Source organism: Castor canadensis, chromosome 13 (assembly GCF_047511655.1).
Source record: "Castor canadensis chromosome 13, mCasCan1.hap1v2, whole genome shotgun sequence".
NCBI classification, from domain to species: domain Eukaryota; kingdom Metazoa; phylum Chordata; class Mammalia; order Rodentia; family Castoridae; genus Castor; species Castor canadensis.
Window position 1 is genome coordinate 37,780,406 of NC_133398.1, and position 17,978 is coordinate 37,798,383.

The 17,978-nt window shown below is 49.1% G+C and overlaps 1 protein-coding gene across 2 annotated transcripts in view; it reads left to right on the forward strand.

Annotated features, from left to right (window-relative positions):
* Tln1 (talin 1) overlaps positions 1–16,982 on the forward strand; it is a 32,892-nt gene extending 15,910 nt beyond the window's left edge. For both annotated transcript variants that reach the window (XM_074051474.1, XM_020174647.2), the window contains 37 exons: positions 482–610; positions 787–903; positions 1,006–1,119; positions 1,326–1,460; positions 1,599–1,727; positions 2,509–2,611; positions 2,764–2,972; positions 3,353–3,472; positions 3,664–3,861; positions 4,055–4,194; positions 4,335–4,428; positions 4,519–4,608; positions 4,722–4,844; positions 6,361–6,504; positions 6,772–6,933; positions 7,160–7,300; positions 7,395–7,576; positions 7,738–7,870; positions 8,159–8,260; positions 8,344–8,514; positions 8,600–8,749; positions 8,856–8,957; positions 9,035–9,154; positions 9,825–9,971; positions 10,093–10,259; positions 10,427–10,610; positions 10,692–10,817; positions 10,901–11,017; positions 13,998–14,183; positions 14,303–14,410; positions 14,918–15,023; positions 15,200–15,324; positions 15,421–15,546; positions 15,675–15,737; positions 15,846–16,028; positions 16,168–16,296; positions 16,413–16,982. In XM_074051474.1, coding sequence (XP_073907575.1) covers positions 482–610; positions 787–903; positions 1,006–1,119; positions 1,326–1,460; positions 1,599–1,727; positions 2,509–2,611; positions 2,764–2,972; positions 3,353–3,472; positions 3,664–3,861; positions 4,055–4,194; positions 4,335–4,428; positions 4,519–4,608; positions 4,722–4,844; positions 6,361–6,504; positions 6,772–6,933; positions 7,160–7,300; positions 7,395–7,576; positions 7,738–7,870; positions 8,159–8,260; positions 8,344–8,514; positions 8,600–8,749; positions 8,856–8,957; positions 9,035–9,154; positions 9,825–9,971; positions 10,093–10,259; positions 10,427–10,610; positions 10,692–10,817; positions 10,901–11,017; positions 13,998–14,183; positions 14,303–14,410; positions 14,918–15,023; positions 15,200–15,324; positions 15,421–15,546; positions 15,675–15,737; positions 15,846–16,028; positions 16,168–16,296; positions 16,413–16,538 — 5,001 coding nt within the window. In that variant the 3' untranslated portion in view covers positions 16,539–16,982. The remainder of the gene's footprint in view (positions 1–481; positions 611–786; positions 904–1,005; positions 1,120–1,325; positions 1,461–1,598; positions 1,728–2,508; positions 2,612–2,763; positions 2,973–3,352; positions 3,473–3,663; positions 3,862–4,054; positions 4,195–4,334; positions 4,429–4,518; positions 4,609–4,721; positions 4,845–6,360; positions 6,505–6,771; positions 6,934–7,159; positions 7,301–7,394; positions 7,577–7,737; positions 7,871–8,158; positions 8,261–8,343; positions 8,515–8,599; positions 8,750–8,855; positions 8,958–9,034; positions 9,155–9,824; positions 9,972–10,092; positions 10,260–10,426; positions 10,611–10,691; positions 10,818–10,900; positions 11,018–13,997; positions 14,184–14,302; positions 14,411–14,917; positions 15,024–15,199; positions 15,325–15,420; positions 15,547–15,674; positions 15,738–15,845; positions 16,029–16,167; positions 16,297–16,412) is intronic.
* The last annotated feature ends 996 nt before the right edge of the window (positions 16,983–17,978 follow it).

Genomic DNA, 17,978 nt, shown 5'->3' on the forward strand with positions numbered 1-17,978 from the left:
AGTACAGAGAAAGACAAGGCATTAGGACACTGAGACACAAAGGTATAAGGACCATCAGAAGGAAGCTCCAAAGATCCTAGGCCCCCTGAGCTCTGGGACTCCTCAGTTTGCAGGAAGAAACAGATCCCTGCCTTGGAATTCCTAAGATCCCCCACTCTAAAGCAAGTCCTCTCTTTCCCAAGGACCCTACTTGCTCCACTCACTTGTAGCATTCAAGGTATTCTGTAGGGAGTGGGACAAGAAACAAGACCCCTTGCACCTAAAGAGAGGATTCAGCATCCTAGAGGGAATCCAGGCACATAGAGCTACCCATTGGCATTCCCAAGGCAAATCCTCTCAACAATTATTGCCTTTCAGTGCAAATAATTAGAAATTAACTCAGAAAAACAAGGAAATTTTAAACTGAGTCTGGAGGAGTCAGAAGAGCATATTTAGGGTCTGCAGCAATGCTGGGTGATGACTGTCTCTCCACCTCTCTCAGGGGGCAGCCGCTCACCCTGACAGTGAGGAGCAGCAGCAGCGGCTGCGAGAGGCAGCTGAGGGGCTCCGCATGGCCACCAATGCAGCTGCACAGAATGCCATCAAGAAAAAGCTGGTACAACGTCTGGAGGTAAGACTGGAAAGTCACTCAGAGCAAGAGAGTGTGGGTGCTGTAGGAAGAATGAACGGGGAGGGATGGGCAGAGAGAGTCAATTAATGTTTCCTTGGGGGCATAGCATGGGCCAGGCAGGCCACGGACTAGGCCTGGAAATGCCTGGACTTGTCCTGACTGCTCTGTCCTCACAGCATGCAGCCAAGCAGGCTGCAGCCTCAGCTACACAGACCATTGCTGCAGCCCAACATGCAGCCTCTACTCCCAAGGCCTCTGCGGGCCCCCAGCCCCTGCTGGTGCAGAGCTGCAAGGTGAGTCTCCAGGAGGCATGTGGGGGTAGGGAGCAGGGTGAGAAGAGGGGGACTTTCCTCCAGTCTGTGGGGAGGTGGCACTCATGAAGTCTTCACCTGCAGGCTGTGGCAGAGCAGATTCCATTGCTGGTGCAGGGCGTCCGTGGGAGCCAAGCTCAGCCTGACAGCCCCAGTGCTCAACTTGCCCTCATTGCTGCCAGCCAGAGCTTCCTGCAGGCAAGACACCCTCTCTCACCTGTCAGGCCAGACCTTCTCTACCTTTCTAAAAGACCCTGGATCTCCCATAATGTGATCATCTGTAGCCTCATCTGTAGCCTCTTTCCCAATACTGAGAATCAGTGTTTACCATGCCCTGACCAGTCCCTGTACTCAGGCCTAGGGAGGGGATGGCATACCTCATCTGTCCACCTATGCCCCAACAGCCAGGTGGGAAGATGGTGGCAGCTGCAAAGGCCTCAGTGCCAACGATTCAGGATCAAGCATCAGCCATGCAGCTGAGTCAGTGTGCTAAGAACCTAGGCACCGCACTGGCTGAACTCCGTACCGCTGCCCAGAAGGTAGGAGCCAGTGGAAGACGAAGGTGGGGTCCTGGGATGATGGGGAATTTGCCGAATAACCTCTAACTGAGCTTATAACCTATAATCTGAGGTGTTCATGAGAACAGCCATACTTTCTACACCTTCTTATCATTGCAGGCTCAAGAAGCATGTGGGCCTTTGGAGATGGATTCTGCACTGAGTGTAGTACAGAATCTAGAGAGAGACTTGCAGGAAGTGAAGGCAGCAGCTCAAGATGGCAAACTTAAGCCCTTACCTGGGGAGACAGTGAGTATTCTTTTCGTGTGTGTGTGTGTGTGTGTGTGTGTGTGTGAGTGATATTGGGACTTGAACTCAGAGCTTTGCACTTACTAGGCAAGCACTCTACCACTTGAACCATGCCTCTGTTCCAGTGAGTATTTTTTTTTTTTTATTCATATGTGCATACAATGTTTGGGTCATTTCTCCCTTCTTCCCCCATCCCCTCCCTTAATCCCTCTCCCCGCCCCCTCCCTCCCCCCCCCACCTCCTCACTATCTGGCAGAAACTATTTTGCCCTTATCTCTAATTTTGTTGAAGAGAGAGTATAAGCAATAATAGGAAGGACCAAGGGTTTTTGCTAGTTGAGATAAGGATAGCTATACAGAGTTGACTCGAATTGATTTCCTGTGCATGTGTGTTATAGGTTAATTCTTCTTGATCTAACCTTTTCTCTAGTTCCTGGTCCCCTTTTCCTATTGGCCTCAGTTGCTTTAAAGTATCTGCTTTAGTTTCTCTGTGTTATCATGTGATCAAAGTCCAGTTCTCTTGTTGTGTTTGCCCTTGATCTAATGTCCGCATATGAGGGAGAACATACGATTTTTGGTCGTTTGGGCCAGGCTAACCTCCAGTGAGTATTCTTAACATGTCCTTCTCACTCTAAAGTCTTCCTTCCCAGCTGTGCTATAGAGCTAGCCAGAGCCTTCAGCTAAACTGTCAGGTATCTGCAAGTACCTTCTCAAGTGCCCTTCCTCTTCTTCCTTCTCCTGACCCTAAATTCTGTGTCCCCTCTCACCCCCTTCATCTGTAGATGGAAAAGTGTGCCCAGGACCTTGGCAATAGCACCAAAGCAGTGAGCTCTGCCATTGCCCAGCTGCTGGGAGAAGTTGCCCAGGGCAATGAGAATTATGCAGGTATATGGGAACAGGCCAGGACTGCATGGCATATGGTAGGGAGGTGGAGAAAGAGGAGCTGGGAGAGGGAGGGGGATTGTCAGTGGACTCACCACGATCAGGTCTGCCAATGAAGGTGCCTTTTTCCTTCCCTCTTCTCCTGGTCTCCCCAGGTATTGCAGCTCGGGATGTGGCAGGGGGGCTGCGGTCACTGGCCCAGGCCGCTAGGGGTGTAGCTGCCCTGACGTCAGATCCTGCAGTGCAAGCCATTGTGCTTGACACAGCCAGTGATGTACTGGACAAGGCCAGCAGCCTCATTGAGGAGGCAAAAAAGGCAGCTGGCCATCCAGGGGACCCTGAGAGCCAGCAGCGTCTTGCCCAGGTCAGGTATTGGGAAGGGGCCACTGCCCTCCTGTTCTGTAGATCCCTTCATAAGGCCTGCTCTAAGGGGCCTCACTCTGAACCTCATCTGCACATATAGAACATCTCTGGTGTGCTCATGAGACCTCCACTTAATTCTGCTGTCTTTCTCTCTGTTTTGGAAGAAGGGTCTCAGTTAGACTGAGGCACAAGCCTAGCTAAGCACTAAGTTTGGGGAATTTTGATCCCTGTCACTTGCCAACCTGACCTCTGCCTGTTCAATGACAACAGCCCCTCTCCTCCTCCACTTTTAGAGGCAGAAGAGCTGGTTATTGTCCTGGTGGGGGAGGGAATGTCCCAAATTGTTCCCACTTTGGCAACCACTTTTCCTCTCCATTTCAGGTGGCTAAAGCAGTGACTCAGGCACTGAACCGCTGTGTCAGCTGCCTGCCTGGCCAAAGAGATGTAGATAATGCCTTGAGAGCAGTTGGAGATGCCAGCAAGAGACTCCTGAGTGACTCGGTAGGAGAATCAGGGCGTGTGGGGAATCTGAGAACTCCAACCCCACCTTTCCTACCTCTAGACTTCTTGTTTGTCACTGATTTCCCAGATCTGTCCCCTTTCATTACTCCCAGGTTTTGTGTCCATCCTTCCCAAGCTGTCTCCTGCGTCATTCCCAGTTCTTCACCCTGACTTCCTCTTTGATCCTGCAGCTTCCTCCTAGCACTGGGACATTTCAAGAAGCTCAGAGTCGATTGAATGAAGCTGCTGCTGGGCTGAATCAGGCAGCCACAGAACTGGTGCAGGCCTCCCGGGGAACCCCTCAGGACCTGGCTCGCGCCTCCGGTCGATTTGGACAAGATTTCAGCACCTTCCTGGAAGCTGGCGTGGAGATGGCCGGACAGGCCCCAGTATGAAACGGGGTTTGGTTGCATGATCCCCTTCAAGGGCTAGATAGGAAACACCCTGGTGACCATACAGTCTGGATCTATTCTTGGCTCCCTCCCCTATTCAGTCTCTAGCACTGCTGAGTATCTAAGAAAGAAGATCCATTTAGAGACAAATAAAAGCTAGGACAACATGTGACCTTCTCACCTTTAACAGAGCCAGGAGGACCGTACCCAGGTTGTGTCCAACTTGAAGGGCATCTCCATGTCTTCAAGCAAACTTCTTCTGGCTGCCAAGGCCCTGTCCACAGATCCTGCTGCCCCCAACCTCAAGAGTCAGCTGGCTGCAGCTGCTAGGTAAGTAGGAACTGAGAAGCCCAGCCCTGGAACATGTGAGAGGAAGCATTTCATGAGAAGTCCCCATCTTAAAAGTAGGAAAGCAAAAGAGAAATAGCCAGAGACCTGATCTATTCACTCAACTTTTTGTCCCACTGCAGGGCAGTGACTGATAGCATCAACCAGCTCATCACCATGTGCACCCAGCAAGCACCTGGACAAAAGGAGTGTGACAATGCCTTGCGGGAATTGGAGGTAGGCCCCAGGGGTTGAGGTTGAGGAGGGCCTTCTGGGTTTGGGTCTGAGGGAGGTATCTTGGATCTTACTTCTCCCTCCCCTACGTAGACTGTCCGAGAACTCCTAGAGAACCCAGTCCAGCCCATCAACGACATGTCCTACTTTGGTTGCCTGGACAGTGTCATGGAAAATTCAAAGGTAAGTTGTAGCAGGGAGCCCAGGAAGGAATAGGGCAGGAAGGTGGAACTAACCATGGTGCCTTAGTCCTCAGAGGACACAGTCTGACCCTTGTGATACCCTCTGTTCCTCAGGTGCTGGGTGAGGCCATGACTGGCATCTCCCAAAATGCCAAGAATGGGAATCTGCCGGAGTTTGGAGAGGCCATTGCCACAGCCTCCAAGGCCCTCTGTGGCTTCACTGAGGCAGCAGCACAGGTTAATTCCCTACCCCACCTCCCTTCACATGTACACAAATCAAGAAGTTTGTGTTTTGTAAAGCCAACTCTATGGACTCTTGAGTTTCCCCCTCCTGAAGGAGATATCCATCAGCAGTTGTTGAACACCACAATTCCAATTCTGATTGCTATAACCTTTGAACCCTGAAGCTTTGTTTATGATTATAATGTCCAATTCAAGACCTCATGCATGCTAGGCAAGCACTGTACCGTTGATCTACTCTTCCCACGCAGGTGAAGCCTTTTTTATTAAAATAGTACCAGTGACAAAATTTCAAGTTACTTGAGTCACCATCTCATTCTTCCATTTTCTACATTATCAAGAATAAAACTCCCTAGTAGCTTTTGAGAGTATTTTACTTTAATATATTAATCTTTAAAACAAATTTGTCTTGCCAGACATGGTAGTACCTGCCTGTTATCACAGTATTTGGAAGGCTAATGCAGTAGATTTGAGTTTGAGGCTAGCCTGGGGTGGAGGCGGGGACCCTGTCTCAATAAACAAAACTGGTGTGAGAGTTCATCTAAGACAGTTTTTCCCTAAAAGCCTAACATCCTACTCCCTTAATCCCCCCCACCTCCCTGGGTACCATGCTTTTTGTGGCGTCTTGTTTTTGTTTCTTATTTCTGGAAAGCATAAAGAGGAAAAAACAAAGCTGCCATGTGTTGATTGAAGTATGAATCAACATGATGATGAAACAAACATTATGATGGTCTTCCCATTATAAAATTTGTTTATTTGTTGGCAACATCCCTTCCCACTTTCAAATATCTGAAGCTTGGAAGTACTTAACAACCTTCATTGTTCTAGAACTATGCCATGTTTTTGTTTTTGTTTTGTTTTGTTTTTTTAACTGCTAGTGGTATTAAAGTTTGATCTCAGGGCCTCACTCTTGCTAGGCTCTACCACTTGAGCCATACCTCCAGCCCTAGAACTATGTCTTTTAAAGAGACTTTGCTTCTGTGCATGTGGGTTTGTATCTTTCAAAGATTTTTCCGGGTTTTTTCTGGTGGCACTAGGGTTTGAACCCAGGGCCTCACACTTACTAAACAAGTGCTCTTCTTACCACTTGAGCCACTCTACCAGCCTTCAAACATTTTTTAATGCTATTCACAGTATGGTATACTTTTTACCCTATGACCTAGTGTGCATGCATGCACACACACACACCCTTAAATAGAAGTTCAATAAAGTTTTTTATGTGGTTTTTCCCTTTCCCTCTCTCTCTCTCTCTGTTTTTCTTTTTTCTTTTTTCTTTTGAGACAGGGTCCTCAAATTGAAGCTTCCTACCTCAACCACCTGTGTGTTCACTACAGTCAACTAATTTTTTTACTTTTTTTAATTTCCTGAGATGTTTCAAAATAGTTGTAACCAGAGTTTTTTCTTTTTTCATTGTGTAAAAATAAACCCTGTTCTCTAAACGTACCACTACACTATTACTCATTTCTCACCTGCAGTTTTTATTTCTCACCATCATTCCCCTTTTTCTCTTTAGGCAGCATATCTGGTTGGTGTCTCTGACCCCAACAGCCAAGCTGGACAACAAGGGCTGGTGGAGCCCACACAGTTTGCCCGTGCAAACCAGGCAATTCAGATGGCCTGTCAGAGTTTGGGGGAGCCTGGCTGTACCCAGGCCCAGGTAATGCAAGAGATCAGGCAAGTCTGGGAAAGGTTGAACCAAACCCCAGGGGAAAGAGGGAGATGAAGCCCATGTGAGAGAGGAGAATACAGAGACCCATACAGAGCTTCTCTTTTGGTAACTATCTCTTCCTACCATGTTTCTCCTCATTCTTCTAGTTGGTAGTAAATTCACGATTTCTCCAAACATGTCTAAGCTATTTTCCACTTTCCCTTGGGTATGTACATTTTCCTCATTAAGACTTTTCCATGGCTCTTGTCTCCTCAGGTGCTCTCTGCAGCCACCATTGTGGCAAAACACACCTCTGCACTGTGTAACAGCTGCCGCCTGGCTTCTGCCCGTACCGCCAATCCTACTGCCAAGCGCCAGTTTGTACAATCAGCCAAGGAGGTGGCCAACAGTACAGCCAATCTTGTCAAGACCATCAAGGTTCCCAGTGTTTGAGTCCCAGCATCTCCCTAACTCATCCCATTTTCTTTCCCTTGAGTCTCCTAGTCATTTTCCCAGATGTTCTGTCAGATCCTCTCTGCCTGAACCCAAGCCCTTCCCTTTCCTATCCAGACTGACCATCACCAGTCTCTCCTAATCCTTTGAACCCTGGAGGGAGGCCTGTGCCTACAGACTTGAGTCCTGAAGGCCTCCCTCCCACTTCCAGGCACTAGATGGGGCCTTCACAGAAGAGAACCGAGCCCAGTGCCGAGCAGCCACAGCCCCTCTGTTGGAGGCCGTGGAAAATCTGAGTGCCTTTGCATCCAACCCTGAGTTTTCCAGCATTCCTGCCCAGATTAGCCCTGAGGTGAGACAATGAGCAGGGAGAACCAACCAGCCAGTCTATCACCTCATCTTCTGGGGCATGGTGAGATTTACCACCTTGCCTTCCCTCTCCCCAGGGCCGGGCTGCCATGGAGCCCATTGTGATTTCTGCTAAGACAATGTTGGAGAGTGCTGGGGGACTAATCCAGACAGCCCGGGCCCTAGCAGTCAATCCCCGGGACCCCCCACGCTGGTCAGTGCTAGCTGGCCACTCACGGACTGTCTCAGACTCCATCAAGAAGCTCATTACAAGCATGAGGTACTGAGGACTGAAGAAGTTATGTGGCTGGGGACAGACATGGCAGGTGGGGGTGGGTACTTAGGTGCAGTTAGATGGGGTGGTGGTAGAGGATATCTCCAGGAGAGACAGGGGAAGGTAGTCTAGATGTTCTTAATGTAAAACCTGTGATGTGCCTGCAGGGACAAGGCCCCAGGGCAGCTGGAGTGTGAGACGGCCATTGCAGCTCTGAACAGCTGTCTGCGGGACCTAGACCAGGCTTCCCTTGCTGCAGTCAGCCAGCAGCTTGCTCCCCGTGAGGGGATCTCTCAAGAGGTAAGGATAAAGGTGGTGTCCTGCAAGGGAGATGTCAGGTTCCAGGAATATGGGGGTCAGGGAGTGCACTTTACAGAGCTGGAACATGCCTAGGAACTTAGGGAGTTCTGTAGGGAAGGAAGAGTGGGGGCTGTGGGTTAGCTCAGTGATAGGGTGTATGCTAAGCATCCACTGGGATTCCATCCGCAGTACCACCACCAAAAAAAAAGAAAAAGTGGGGTTCTATGCACTAGAGGATCCTATTCTATTACAGGTCATAATCAGGACTAATGTCCACTTCCTCCCCAGGCCTTGCATACTCAGATGCTTACTGCAGTGCAGGAGATCTCCCATCTCATTGAACCACTGGCCAGTGCTGCCCGTGCTGAAGCCTCCCAGCTGGGACACAAGGTACTAGGGAGACAAAGTGAGGAGTTCCAAAGAGTAAGAGGAGAGAGAGGGTACCTGACTCCCATTCTAATTCCTTAACTCAGGTGTCCCAGATGGCTCAGTACTTTGAGCCACTCACCCTGGCTGCAGTGGGTGCTGCTTCCAAGACCCTGAGCCACCCACAGCAGATGGCGCTTCTGGACCAGACAAAAACATTGGCAGAGTCTGCCCTTCAGTTGTTGTACACTGCCAAGGAGGCTGGTGGTAACCCCAAGGTAGGGTGGAGGCTGCTACTAGTCAAGGGCGGGGAGAAATAGGAATAGCAGGGCTTCCTTCTTCTTATTCACTATGTCCCCACAGCAAGCAGCGCATACCCAGGAAGCCCTAGAAGAAGCTGTGCAGATGATGACAGAGGCTGTAGAGGACTTGACAACAACCCTTAATGAGGCAGCCAGTGCTGCAGGTGTTGTTGGTGGCATGGTGGACAACATCACTCAGGCCATCAACCAGGTTAGTCATGGGATGCCTGTGGACATGGAGGCTACCCTGGGCCAGGGGTCTTGAGCACAGTGGCAGAGACCCTGACAATCTTTCCCCTTTTCCCATCCTCCCTCAGCTAGATGAAGGACCAATGGGTGAGCCAGAAGGTTCTTTTGTGGATTACCAGACAACCATGGTGCGGACAGCCAAGGCCATTGCGGTCACTGTTCAGGAGATGGTGAGTATGGGACATTGTAACAGGACTCCCTTAGAGAGCTGAGTTTGGTCAAACTTCACTTTTTCCATTATCACTAGGTAACCAAGTCAAACACCAGCCCTGAGGAGCTGGGCCCTCTCGCCAACCAACTGACCAGTGACTATGGCCGACTGGCTTCAGAAGCCAAGCCTGCAGCTGTGGCTGCTGAAAATGAAGAGGTAAACATGGAGGCAGCTCTGCCTTCTGAACCCTCCCCCACAGGAAATCCCAAGGACTGTCACACCCTCAGGGCCATTCCATAAAGAGTGAGCAGAAATCTGTATAGGAACAAAGGATGAAAGTCTTCATTCACAGAGATAAAGAAGACAACTCAGGATCTAGAAACTACTACATTCTGCTTCTCTTGCTTCTGCTGACCCTTATCTTGGCCTGTAGCTACTTCTCTGCTACTGCAAGTCTGTATTCCCTCTTAGCTTTTCCTTGTTGCAAACTCACAAAGCTCATCCTTCCCTAAGCTCCTGGCTTTCTAAGAAAGCAAGTAACTGGATCTTAGCAGGACCCACCTAATCCTCAACCTCCAAATCTACAAGTCCACACAGGCCAAATTGTAATCCATGGCCCTCTGATTCATGTACTCATGTATAAAGTGCTTCTCTTCCTCCTCCTTGCTGTGCTTAGTTGGTGCTTTCGCTATTATTTTCCATGCGCAGGAGGTGACCTACTGCTTAAACAACAACAGATCAGAAAAGTCTGTGTGCTGGGAACTTTTTCTCACAACTCCATTAGTTTATGATACACATCGTTTCTACTTGTTGACTTCTCCAAGCATAATTGGAGGTGCCCCAAGTGTTCCTTGTAAAATCTGTCTCTCTTTCCCTCTGCTCACAGATAGGTGCCCACATCAAGCACCGAGTACAGGAGCTGGGCCATGGCTGTGCTGCTCTGGTCACCAAGGCAGGTGCTCTGCAGTGCAGCCCCAGCGATGCCTACACAAAGAAGGAGCTCATAGAGTGTGCCCGGAGAGTCTCAGAGAAGGTGACCATGCTGATCTCCACAGGCTGCAGGACTGACTCCCCAGCCCTCTCCCCTTTTGCCTTCTCCCAGACATGGGCAATCTTTGTTCTCACATGGCACCATATGACTTTGCCTATCCCAGGTCTCCCATGTCCTGGCTGCACTCCAAGCTGGAAATCGTGGCACCCAGGCCTGCATCACAGCAGCCAGTGCTGTGTCTGGTATCATTGCTGACCTTGACACCACCATCATGTTTGCTACTGCTGGCACCCTCAACCGGGAGGGTGCTGAAACTTTTGCTGATCACCGGTGAGAAGGAAACTAACCTGGGGGAGGCAGACAGTTTGGGGCAAGGGCCAGAAGAGGCAGGATATCATTAGCTTATTTGCAGAAAACCTGGATTGGGAACCTTGGACTAGTTGGAGGGGTTTTGGGGAGAAATCTGAGGAGAGCTAACTAGGCTGGGCCCTCCCCAGGGAGGGCATTCTGAAGACTGCAAAAGTACTGGTGGAAGACACCAAGGTCCTGGTGCAGAATGCAGCTGGGAGCCAGGAGAAGTTGGCACAGGCTGCCCAGTCCTCTGTGGCCACCATTACCCGCCTTGCTGACGTGGTCAAGCTTGGTGCAGCTAGCCTGGGAGCCGAGGACCCTGAGACCCAGGTATCTACCTAACACCCTGCATTCTAGCCAGAACCTTCCTGTACCTCTCCCACAAACCAGAGATGCCTCTCTCCCATACAGGTGGTGCTGATCAATGCAGTGAAGGATGTAGCCAAGGCTCTGGGTGACCTTATCAGTGCTACGAAGGCTGCAGCTGGCAAAGTTGGGGATGACCCTGCAGTGTGGCAGCTCAAGAACTCTGCAAAGGTTGGGGAGAATGAGGAACAACATCAGGAAGAGGGCAATTAATGTACTTCTCCTGTTCCTTAACACTCTTCTGCTGCTCTCAGGTGATGGTGACCAATGTGACATCATTGCTCAAGACAGTGAAGGCTGTGGAAGATGAGGCCACCAAAGGCACACGGGCCCTGGAGGCAACCACAGAACATATACGGCAAGAACTGGCGGTAAGCACAGTCTGGGGCATCACAGATTAGGGTCAGGGAGAGGGAACGTATGCCTCACTAGCATTCACAGAAATACATACAGTCGCATACGTTCTTCTCTCACTCGTGTCTTTCCCTTACTCACCTATTAACTCCTTAGCTTTTGATGACTATCTGCTTTTACTTCCATCCTCCCATTTGCTCTAGTCACCAAAGGCCTCTTAGTTGACACATTCAGTAGTCTCTTCAAACATTTCCATAGGTTTTGATTCTATTAATAAGCCTCTTTTTGAAATTCTTTCTGCTTTGTCTTCCTTGATACTGGCTTTTCTCTTGCTTCTCAACATCTCTTCAGTAGCCCTCATTGAATCACCTTCACCCTAGTAATTGTATAGGCCTTTGCAGAACTGTACAAATAGTCTTCTTTCTCTGTTCCTTTCTTGTATGAGTTTAATCACTTTTATTCTCATTCTCTAAGAAGTCAGCTTCCAGTTCTGAGTTTATCTCAACTTCCTGTTTGATGTCACTAAACAGAAAGTTTGGTGCAGTGTCTTCATCCAGTTGTTCTGCCTAATGTGACATTTCCTGTGAATGGTGGTTGCAAACTCCAGTTTTGAAGATTCTACTTCACCTTTGACCTCACTGTCTTATTTGCCACACATGAGCTATTGCCAAGCCTGCCAGCTCCCCTTCTTCACTCCCTTGTCATCTCTCCTCTCTAGCCTGTTGTCAGCACCCTGAAAGCTTTCTTTAGCTTTCCCTCACTTTGCCTGTGTACCAGGTTTCTACCTGGTCTCCCTGCTTTCAGTTTCTCCCATTTTCCTCTCTCCTACTCATCTTTCTAATTCCTACATTTACCTTTCTAATCTTCTGTTTTCACCTGTACTTGAAGATGTCCAAATGAAATTCTTCATTTTTTGCTTCCCAAACCTGATCCTTCCATGGTCTTCTCTATCCCAGTAAATGGTACCTCTGAGTAACTCAGTTCCTAATGCCAGAAACCCAGCTTTAGTCTCTTTCTCCCCCACCCCCCTGCACATTTAAGCCCATCAGTAGGCTTTGTTAAGGCTCCCTCCAAATAGATGTCACTGTCTCTATTTCCCATCTGTCCTACCACCAAACAATCATCACTCTGAGCTGGATTCATACAGTAGTCTCTTTTTGGTCTCCATGCTTCAGTACTTCCCCCCTCCAACCCATCCTTTTTATACAGTAACCAGAGTTGTCTTTTAAAAATATAAGTCACGGCTGGGGCTGTAGCTCAGAGGAGAGCACTTGCCTAGCATGCGTGTGTGTGTATGTTTATATATATGTACATATGTATATGTGTGTATATATATGTACATATATATAAGATTATGTCACTTCTCTGCTTAAAACCCACTAGTGAGCCAGGTGTAGTGGTGCATGTCTATAATCCCAGAACTTAAGTAGCTGAGGTAGGATAATTGCCATTTCAACCTGGGCAGCTTGTCAGATTCAAGGCCAGCCTGGACTATATAGTGAGACCCTGCCTCAAAAAAGACAAAAAACAAAACAAAGCAACAACACCAAAAAAAAAAACCCAGCCAACCACCGATTAGTGATGGTCCGCGCTGACTTCACTCTCATCTATCTCACTCTTCTTTCTGTGCTGCCATCCCACTAAACTCTGTGAGTTGAGAACATGCCAAGGTCTTGCCATTTGCAGGTCCTTCCACTTGCTTTTCTCCAGCTTCTTGAACTGGGAAAAGCCTCTTCCAGTTTTTCAGGCTTCAATTTTAATGACACCTTCCTAGAGGCCTTCTATGACTTCTCTGAAATAGGGTCTCATTTTTTTTCCTCATCATAGCATGCTGTTAGTTTCATAGCCCAACCAGTCTTTAGTTTTTCCTGCCTGTTCACCTGTTTATTTTTATTTATTTATTTTTTTTATGGTACTGGGACTTGAACTCAGGGCCTATACCTTGAACCACTCCACCAGCCATTCTTTGTGTTAGATTTTTTCAAGATAGGGTCTCATGAACTGTTTGCCCAGGGCTGGCTTTGATCCTGCTGATCTCTGCCTCCTGAGTAGCTAGGATTACAGGCGTGACCCACCGCTGTCCAGTCTACCTGTTTATTGTCTCTATCCAAAACCAGACGGGAAGTCCATGAGGACAGTGACATTGTCTACCTTGTTCCCCATTGTATCCTTAGCATCTCACACATAATCTACAACTTAACTTTTATAAAACATGATGATTCAACACATGTGTCAGAATGTTTCTATGACTTCTACATCTTATGTGAAATTTCAAGTACCTCAGTCTGATATTCAAGGCTCCAACAACCTTTTCTCCACCGTTCCTATATTCTAGAACATTCCTGATTCTTTCCTGCTTGATGTTGTTATCCTTCTCTCTTAAGGCCTACCTCCTTGACCCATTTCTGTCACTCACTCCTCTGATATTTCTCTGTATTTAAGAATGAAAATCCAGCCAAAAGCCACTTTTTTCTGGCTGTGTTGGAGATCATACTCAGGGCCTTGCACGTCCTAAGCAGCAGTGTTCTTCCACTGAAATATAAATATATCCCCAGCTCTTATCAGTATCTCTCCTTCCTTCCTTCCTTTTTTGTGGTGGTGGATATCAAACTTAGAGCCTCACACATGCTAAACACTTACTCTTCCACTGAGCTATGTTTCCAACCGAAAGTGGCTGTTTTAATTTCAAACAACGCCTGCCCAGTCACTTTCGTTAGAAATGACGATCAGCTGCCATCTACTGTGTCAGATGCAGTGAGCATCTGCAAGGACTGGACCTGCAAGAAATGCTTGTTGTCATTTGTTATTTTGATTTTTTAAGATAAAGTCTTTCTATATAGTCCAGGCTGGGCTCAACCTCTCAATCCTCCTGTCTCAGTCTCCTGAGTGCTGGGATTACAGACATGTACCACCACACCCAGGCCAAATCACACAAGTACAAGGTATGGCATGTCTCAGTCCCAATCACTGTAAAATCTTCTTGTTCTGTCCCAACAGGTTTTCTGTTCCCCAGAGCCCCCTGCCAAGACCTCTACCCCAGAAGATTTCATCCGAATGACCAAAGGTATCACCATGGCAACAGCCAAAGCTGTTGCTGCTGGCAATTCCTGTCGCCAGGAAGATGTTATTGCCACAGCCAATCTGAGCCGCCGTGCTATCGCAGATATGCTGCGGGCTTGCAAGGTAGGAATGCTGATAGTAAGGTAGCCTTGGTGCAGAACATGGGGGCAGTGCATCTGGGGGGATTTGGGAAGTTTGGAGCTCTTTGGAATCCCAAAACTGACATGTTTCTCTGGGACCAGGAAGCAGCTTACCACCCAGAAGTGGCTCCTGATGTACGGCTTCGAGCCCTGCACTATGGCCGAGAATGTGCCAATGGCTACCTGGAACTGCTGGAGCATGTGCTACTGGTAAGGAGGACATGGGGTTGCTCCTCATCTCAGTTTTCCTGAATACACCACCCTCTCTCCAAAAGCCTCAGACCAGCTCTCAGTTTTTTCTCCAACCCCCTCCCTACTCTACCACCTGTTTCCCAATCCATTCTTATTTCCAAGTCTCCTTTTCTCTGGGGCCCCATTGTTCTTACTGTCTTTGCTTCTCCCACCACTCACCTCTTCATCTTCTCTTGTTTCCTTAATTCCCACCTGACCTCCTCCTTCTCTGCATTCTTCTTCTCTTCTTCTCATTTCATCATTCTTCTTGTTCCTTGTCAGCCGGTGAGTGACAGCCCCACTCTTCACTGTGTATGCAGCATGACGCAGAGTGTACTTGGATGGGAGTTTGGTGTTTTGAGGCTGTGCTGTGGAGTGCTCTAGGGATGGGGGTTGAGGGTGTGTGGTCTGCCCTATTTCAGAGATCAGGGTCGAACCCAATATCTGATGCTGTTTGTTCCCGTTCCCTGCCTCTTGCTTCCCCAGACGCTGCAGAAGCCAAACCCAGAACTGAAGCAGCAATTGACAGGACACTCAAAGCGGGTGGCTGGTTCAGTCACCGAGCTCATCCAGGCTGCTGAGGCTATGAAAGGTGAGGGTTGACTAGGGGCAGAGAGGGGACAGGGAGCCTTCTCATGGTGTGATCTCTGCTTCCTGGATGCAGTCCACCCTAGGGGTGCCAAGGCCTGGTAATAGTAACCAAGCTCCACAGGGGTCCTCACCTCCATGCTGTATCTTAACCGCCTCCTCCTCCTTTCATTACACCAGGAACAGAATGGGTAGATCCAGAGGACCCCACAGTCATTGCAGAGAATGAGCTCCTGGGAGCTGCGGCCGCCATTGAGGCTGCAGCCAAAAAGCTAGAGCAGCTGAAACCCAGAGCTAAACCCAAGGTCAGTCCTGCTCCCTCCCCACCCACCATCATAATGACAGAACGTGCCCACCTTTGTCCCCTCTGCACCTCTGCAACCTGTGACTCTTCATTTCAGGAGGCAGATGAGTCCTTGAACTTTGAGGAACAGATTCTGGAAGCTGCAAAGTCCATTGCAGCAGCTACCAGTGCACTGGTAAAGGCTGCCTCAGCTGCCCAGAGGGAACTGGTGGCACAAGGGAAGGTAAGTAGTTAAATGTCCAGAAGAGTGGGGACTGGGCCATAGCTGTGTTCTCCTGCTACATCCTTAACAGAGAAGCTTTGAAGTAAGGAGAGAATGGGTCTAGGCAGGTTCTCCTCCTTCCTCTACAGGTGGGCGCCATTCCAGCTAATGCACTGGACGATGGACAGTGGTCCCAGGGCCTTATTTCTGCTGTGAGTGTACAATACCCACTAGGTCTCTGAGTTTGGGAGACATGAGAAGGCTGGAGGGGGATGGATCAGGGCCAAAGGCGTATTTTAATTTAACTGTCCCTGCTTTAGGCCCGGATGGTGGCTGCAGCTACCAACAATCTGTGTGAGGCAGCTAATGCAGCTGTCCAAGGCCATGCCAGCCAGGAGAAGCTCATCTCCTCAGCCAAGCAGGTAGCTGCTTCCACAGCACAACTCCTTGTGGCCTGTAAGGTCAAGGCTGACCAGGACTCTGAGGCAATGAAACGGCTTCAGGTGAGGAACAGACCCATCTTATTTCTTGAGCTGTACTTTAAACCATCACCCCCAACATGTATTTCTGTGAGAGAGTTGAATGACTCTCAATTGGCACCCTACCTGAATTCTCAACTCTTGATGCTTTCTGTGGGTATAGGCTGCTGGCAATGCAGTAAAACGAGCCTCGGATAACCTGGTGAAGGCAGCCCAGAAGGCTGCAGCTTTTGAAGACCAGGAGAATGAGACAGTGGTAGTGAAGGAGAAGATGGTTGGGGGCATTGCCCAGGTGAGCCACTTGGAGGGATACTGTCAGGAGGGAAGTCACATTGCCCAGGCTGTCTCACCCGCCTTTTGCCCCAATGCCATACTTGCTGATCTGAGTTTTGGCCCTCCATCCCTCAGATAATTGCAGCACAGGAAGAGATGCTTAGGAAGGAACGGGAACTGGAGGAGGCACGTAAGAAGCTGGCCCAGATCCGGCAGCAGCAGTACAAGTTCCTGCCTTCAGAACTTCGAGATGAGCACTAGGGAAGCTGCTTCTGTTTAACTCAGACCCAGCCCAGAGACTGTGCCTGCCACTACCAAAGCCTTCTGGGCTGTCAGGGCCCAACCTGCCCAACCCCAGCACTCCCCAAAGTGCCTGCCAAACCTGGGGCCTGGCCCTGCCCAGTCCCACTGCACATCCCCTGAGACCTCCCCAACTCCAAGTGCCTTCATGCCCTAGGGCCCCTAAGTGCCTGCCCTTCCAGAGTATTAACGCTCCAAGAGTATTAACGCTGCTGTATCAATCTGAACCCATCAGGGCCCCAGCCCACACCACCCTGCCAGCAGCTTCTAGCCAGCCCCTACAGCCTCATCAGCTCAACTCATCCTTTTTTGATACTGTCTGTCCCCCACCCCAGCTACCAATGGGGCTGCAGGGTTATAAGCCCCAAACAGGTCATGCTCCAATAAATATGATTCTACCTACAATTGCCACCTGGCTTCATGAGGAGATTCGAGATCTCCCATGGGAGTGGGAGAAAATGGGACTGAGTTCGTCATCCAGTTTGACCCCGCTCAATGTGGGAGTGGAGGAGACTGGAGCAGTCTGCTCTCTCAGGCTGCCATCTACTCCCTGTTCCCAGATCTCAGGTCATTCAGGATTCAGGCCAGGAAGCTATGTCTGATTTGTCCCTACCTCGCTGACCAATGTTTAATGCCTACCCAAATGTCATTCTTCTGTTTGTGGCTACCAGGACGCTTTGTTCGTCATACCTACTCAGAGTATGTGAACAGATCTAGTCATGGCCTAATTTTAATTTTCAGAAGCCCCTTTGCTTAAAAAAAAAAAAGTAATAAGCTTATAAAATGTAAGTATCTGAGCCTAAGAGAACTGTAACCACAGAATTGGTTAAAGCATTAGCAAGCAAAACATCCAGCCTGAGGCTCTGCAGGTGGTACTGCTGTTGGTGGGTTGGGGGTGCTCCTTGGTGCTGGAAAAAAAAGAGGTCAGAGAGCTTGGCCCAGATGAGACTTTATATTTAGAGGGTTAGAGCTCCCCTAGTGACCAATTAGGAGCTTTGCAGTCTTGCTCTAGTTGCAGAACTAATCTCCCTCCCCTGTGGAGGGAGGTGGTCAGGAAGGTAGTTGCTGTGTGCTTCCATGTTCTTCTGCATTTACCCCCTTCTGCCCCACGCTGCATGGACTCTCTAGAAGAGACTTGGGTTGGCCACTTTGTGTGTGTGTGTGTGTGCTTGTGGTACTGGGGTTAGAACTTGGGGCATTACGCCCTTTTTTGTGTTTGTTATTTTCTTTTTGATGGTACTGGGGTTTGAACTCAGGGCTTCACACTTGCTAAGCAAGCGCTCTGCCACTTGAGCCTCTCTGCCAGTCCTGTGTTTGCTATTTTCGAGATAGGGTCTCCTGAACTATTTTCCTGGGCTGTTCTCAAACTTTAATCCTTCTGATCTCTGCCTCCTGAGTAGC